This window comes from Poromitra crassiceps (assembly GCF_964638095.1).
Source record: "Poromitra crassiceps genome assembly, chromosome: 12".
NCBI lineage: Eukaryota > Metazoa > Chordata > Actinopteri > Beryciformes > Melamphaidae > Poromitra > Poromitra crassiceps.
This window is the reverse complement of record NC_139632.1, coordinates 36,289,767-36,295,561: the sequence shown is the minus strand read 5'-3', so window position 1 is coordinate 36,295,561 and position 5,795 is coordinate 36,289,767. Positions and strand designations below refer to the sequence as shown.

Here is a 5,795-nt window from a genome sequence, read left to right as displayed (position 1 = left end):
ATTTTAATAAACAGTGGAGGCCCCACTGTGGTAAGGCTGCAGTCACACTATGCTCTGTCTATATCCTGGGAAAGCAGGCACACACACGCACGCACACGTGCACGCGCACACACACACACACACACACACACACACACACACACACACACACACACACACACACACACACACACACCTTTTTTGCTCAGATCCCTGTTTTGCTCACAGTAATGCAAAGGGACATGGATGGAAGCCCATTTACTTGGGCTGCTAGTGACATCTGCTGGTTGACAGAAGGAAATACAGCAATATGATGCCTTCCTGAATCAATTAGTCCTAGGGGTTTCAATAAATTGTTTTAATTCAGTGCTATTTATTTATTAGTAGACAGGACTGGCATCTGGAAATCAACTTTTTCCATCAACTGGACACAAGCAGATTTGAACAGTGAAATGCTACGTATTTTCGTTCAGAAGTGTTCATATTTTACATTTCCAGTGGATTCTAGAAATATATAATAAATATATAATAACGCTGATGTTTTAATCTTGCGACTGGGTCAAATCAGGCACGTTTCCCCTAAAAATCCATATTTGACCAAGAGATTTGCAGGTATGCGTTTCTTGTGCTTCTATAGGAGGTCAGTCTCCTGCAGAGGGCGCTGTGCCTCAGAGGTGCCTGCTAGTCATACAGAGGACAGCACCTCCCCTGACACCTCCCTCTCGGTCTCCCTCTCCTTCCTCTCGCCTCGCTCCACATCCATGATGGTGAACAGGGGCTCTTTGGGGTTGGCCACAGAGCCGGAGCGCGCCTCGCGGTACTTGGCGGGCGAGAAGGGCGTCGTGGCGAAGGCGTCAGAATAGCGTTTCTTCAGGTTTGGTTTGGGACAGAACAGGTATTCATACAAGGCTGCAGCCAGAGCCCCGCCCAGACACGGCCCCATCCAGTACACCTATAGCACACACAAAGGAAACACACACACACACACACACACACACACACGTACGTGGTTTTGAGCTTTGTCATACAAAGGTAGTGGATATAAGAAGTCTAGTTTTCCATTTTTAAGACATGGCACCATGGGCGAAAATTATGATTTTCCGTGGCTTGGCTGCTTTTGAGATACTTCAATATTTTACTTCTATAATAAGAACGATCTGGGTACCCAGAGTCTATCAATCTGACAACTAATAGACCCTTTTCACGTGGGCCATATTGTGTCGAAAAGGCAGAATAAACACAGGTGCAAGCAAAACTAATGAAGGTTTCCAAATTCCAATCATGGAAGTTTGAAACCCTCATTAGTGTTTTGTTTGCACCTGTGTTTACCCTGCCGAGACGGGCGATATCCTGAGGTTTCCGATGTTCTTTTTTCGGTTTTCCGGTGTAGAGTGGAAGTCCACGGCAAGACTTCCTCTTCCGTCGTTGCTTACAGTCGATGTCTCATATGCAGATTATGATATCTGTTTATAGAAATGTCGTCTGAAACTCATTCTTGCATCAATCGACTGTAAACAATGAGCACAGCGCACGGAAGCTGAAGTCCTGCTGCAGACGTCCACTCTACACTGACTGGAAACTCTGAAATATCAGCTGTCTGAATAACTATAAATATTTAGTTAATACAGTCTTCATACTAGCGGTTCTGATCCAGCTAATAGTGATCAAATATTTGAGTGAAATATGAAAAGGTTGTTACCCAGTGGTTTCCCCAGCACCAGGTGACTATGGCCGGGCCGAAGGAGCGGGCTGGGTTCATACTGGCTCCAGTGTAGGGGATCTAAAAAGGAAAAGCACAACCATCCATGACTGACCTGCTGATCACAACCAGCAGGGGGAGCCAGGGAGAATCTTGAAACCAAGTAACTTTAAGCCAAGTCAAGCATGATTTCACCGGAGACAAAACAGGAGAGAAAACCCAGGGGTCTTTCTCAAAATGCAGCATGCGTGTTCGGAAATGATTCCAAATTAAAAGAACTGCAAAGATGGAGGATGGCTAAAGGTCCCAGTGTAGCCCAACCCCAAACCCCCCCAAAGCACCATCTGTATAGAAGGCTTGTTAGTGGGTATACTCACAGCAAACAGGTGGCCTATAGTCACAGACAGGCCGATAGCCAGGCCCTGGGAGCCGGTCAGGTCATGGCGTTTAGCGTCACACGTAGCAAACACAGTGAACACCAGCTGGAAGGTGATGAAGAATTCAACCACCAGGGCGTGACCCACAGAGAGGCCCGGGTTCAGCTGTAAGCGGGATATGAGCAACGTGTCAAGACACTTCAAATCATACACGGAGAATTGTATACGTTTCAAATTATTACCACACTAAAGCTAGAATGCATACGGTAACCTTTACATATAAATTAACATCTGTTATATTCAAGCCATTGCCAAACGAGTTCCCACAATGCTGATTATAAGCCCATCAGTGCTCTCTGTATTCCACAGTACAGCGGAGGTTTCAATCTGCTGTTGTCTTGGGGTGTCCCCGCGCTGCGTCGGAGACTTCCACCTAGCCAGGCCAGCTCATTTCTGCTACCTGACTTTGCCTCGTTTTCTCCCCAATCCCTCCTGTTGTAGACTAGCGCATGCTTCCTCTGATAAAATGTGCAGTGGCCAGCTGCTAACTTTCACCTGACAGCGAGGTGTTTCACCGGCAGGTGGGAGGATCAGGCTACTTCCCCCTTGTTCCCCTCCCCCCGAACATGCACCCCGACCGACCAGAGGAGGCGCTAGATCATCGACCAGGACACATACCCTAGATCTGGCTTCCCACCCGCAGAGAACACGTCCAATGGTGCCCATAGGAACGTCTGACCAAGCCGGAGGTATAACATGGGGGCTCGAACCCGCGACCCCCTGCGGGGAATCTGCCGCTGCACTACCCGGACGCCCAATGGATAATAAGTACTGATTTGCTCTTGCTAAGTAACGAAGCCCAACACTGACTCGGGTCCCCCCGTCCCCCATCCTCTCACCGTGGTGACGCCCATGCCGCCCCTGACGGAGGGTGGGGTGACCCCGTAGAGGATGGCAGCGCCCGCCACAGCCCCCAGGCACTGGGCCAGCAGGTAGAAGAGCGCCTTGGCCAGACTCAGCTTCCTGGTCACCACCATGGCCGCCGTGACCGCAGGGTTGATGTGGGCGCCGCTGATGTGGCCGAAGCACTGCACCAGAGTGGCGATGCTCAGGCCGAAGCACAGGGAGATCAGCACCAGGTCGGGGGGCCGGGGCTGCCCGTCGTCGGCCCCCCAGCCGATGGTGGAGCCCAGGCTGAGCAGGACGAAGATCATCATGGCGAGGAACTCGGAGCCCACGCAGCGCCAGAACTCCTGCGTCCAGATGCCCTTGAAGGCCGTCATGGCTTCGTGCCGAGATGGTAACCAGACGCAGCAGCAGCAGTACGACTTACGGCAGGGGAAGACTGAGACACACTGGGACCAACACGTCCTGGACATAAGACAAAGACAATGGTTGAGTCTGCGCAGGAATACATTGTACTCGTATTTGAAGTGCTGTAGTTGTAAGAATGTCTTGCATGGGCCTATTGAAAAAAGAAAATCGGTTTGTAATTCCATTGTGAATACTTGAATGAAATGCTTGTAACTTGTTTGTATTAGTCTGATTAATGGATTAATGGATCTTCACAGGATGAAACAAAAATCAACAGAAATGTAGTATTATATATACTGTATATATATATATATATATATATATATATATATATATATATATATATACACACACACACACATACTGTACATGCATACATACATACATACGTACGTATACACACACACACACACACACACACACACACACACACACGTCAGGAGCAGACCAATGCACTAATAGTATTGTGACATAGGGGACATTAATATTTTATCACATGAGAAAAGAATAATATCTAACCAGTGATGGCAAGAAACATGCCTTTATGATCAGGTCTGTAAGTTTTGGTTGTATTTTTGCTATTAGATGCAGGGACTTTGCCACAGCTGAGAGTTTGTGTCTGTGTCCCCTGAAAACGTGGCAGACGGTTGCATTTGTCTCATCAAGTATCAAGAGACGATAATGGCTTCTTTGTTCCTCCAACTAGACATTAGTTCCATCTGAGCGGTGAGCTCTGCATCGACAACATGGTTCCCAGAGAGCCAGCAGTAAACAGACTCACATCAAACTTCATTTGAGGGTATTTAAAAATACCAAGTCCATAACTATATGGACTGCCTGGCATTGATTTTTGTAGTATGTGCATGGAGAGCATATAGGCAACACAAATATCATAATGAAAGCAGTACTCCCCACAAAAAATAAACCTGTGAAATTGTGAATTATTTTTTGCCTCTGCACTGGAGAATCAAGTGTGGCACTTATATTTTGAAAATCTTCTTGTGGCAGGGCAGTCTCACCTGTAGCTGAGTCTCCTATGCTTGTAAGTTTGTAGCCTAATATCACCCTGATAATATTACAACACCATATTTCTGTTAGTTCTTGATTCTAAAAATAGTAAGGCGGTGTTAAACCTTCTTTAATCTGTTAATAACAAACTATTACAAACTAATGCAGTTCCACCATTCCAATACTAATGATTCATATTAATATCATCCTGCTGGCCGCTGGTGTTGTAGCAGGGCTTGCATGTTAGGCTCGGTAGGCCAGTACACCACAAAATGACATGACTAGAAACCCCATGCAGTTAGTTGGTAGGAATATAGCCTCCACACAAACGCTGCAATTCCATCAAGGGACTGCACCTATAAAAAGAAAAGAAACTATTAATTAGGCTACTAAACGAAAAATTTTGCTGTTATGATTTTTAGTGGATTAGTGACTAAACTACTAAACAGACTAAATAAGTGTGCTGTTGATACTCACTGTAGCCTGGCTAAAAGCAGTGTGTGTGTGTTAGGATGTTTACTGCAAGTCTTCGCTATACAACCGCAGGTCTCCACCCCAAACCAAACCTCCCCTCCTCAGCATTGTCCAGAAACATCAATGCTACGTATAATAACCCCAAAACAGGTTCCTGCATCAAATATAATTTACCAGCAAAACCTCCAAACCCGCTTAAAGGGGATACATGTCTGGAGATACAGCGGATCAATGACAGGATATTAAATATTTGGCTCAGACATATTAGGGACTGACAAGATTAGATCATTTAAAATGATAAAAAAAAAATACTAATTTAAGATTAAATTTGGACCGAAATTAAAATAAAAAATGCTAATCATCTTCCATCTCCAGCGCGTCTTTACGCATGTGTCCACTCACCTCAGGCGCTGCAGAGCCCCACCGCTCTCTGACATGACTCCACTGGCACACTGTGTGTGCGGGGGTTTTATAGGCCGTGTGTGTGCATGTGTGTGCGTGTGTGTGTTGATGGTGGGGTGGGTCAGTGGGTGGGTTACCCGTCTGGTCCATGCCGGCTTGACCTAGACAGGAACAGGCTGGGAAGGGATGAAGCCTGGGTTACGTAAAAAAGGTCTTAAAAAGAGAAGAAGAGAACGTTCTTTAAGGGTTCCTTATGGGTTCTTTAGTTACGGTATATGGTTCTATATTGAAGAGGACCACAATGGGAATAAGCCCTTGTTTTGTGTGTGTGTGTGTGTGTGTGTGTGTGTGTGTGTAGTTTTAATCCGTTAAAATCTTATATGGGGTTGTGTGTGTGAGTGTGTGTTAGTGTGTAGCTGTAGTGTCTGTTAGCAGCTAATCTGGCATTCCACTTGACCAATCAGCCTATTATTCTTTTTATTATTATTTTTATTATTATTATTATTATTATTTATTTATTTTGTTTGCGGTAGAGGAAGGTC

General features: G+C 45.8%; 1 protein-coding gene across 1 annotated transcript; it reads right to left on the bottom strand.

Moving 5' to 3' along the window:
- Positions 1 to 347: 347 nt before the first annotated feature.
- LOC310786381 (aquaporin-4-like) lies at positions 348 to 5,330 on the bottom strand. Its single transcript, XM_083647587.1, has 5 exons — positions 5,254 to 5,330; positions 2,955 to 3,426; positions 2,056 to 2,220; positions 1,679 to 1,759; positions 348 to 931 (listed from the first exon to the last, which is right to left on the bottom strand). The coding sequence occupies exons 1-5, from the start codon at positions 5,286 to 5,288 to the stop codon at positions 665 to 667; spliced, it is 1,020 nt and encodes a 339-aa protein (XP_083503713.1). The 5' UTR covers positions 5,289 to 5,330; the 3' UTR covers positions 348 to 664.
- Between the last annotated feature and the right edge of the window lie 465 nt (positions 5,331 to 5,795).

Excerpts from the sequence above, each read along its gene's own strand:
- LOC310786381 (XM_083647587.1), bottom strand. The coding sequence starts at position 5,288 with ATGTCAGAGAGCGGTGGGGCTCTGCAGCGCCTGAG. Across the intron at positions 3,427-5,253 it reads GGGGCTCTGCAGCGCCTGAG|GACGTGTTGGTCCCAGTGTG; the intron begins GTGAGTGGACAC and ends TCTTATGTCCAG. Across the intron at positions 2,221-2,954 it reads GCGGCATGGGCGTCACCACG|CTGAACCCGGGCCTCTCTGT; the intron begins GTGAGAGGATGG and ends TCCCGCTTACAG.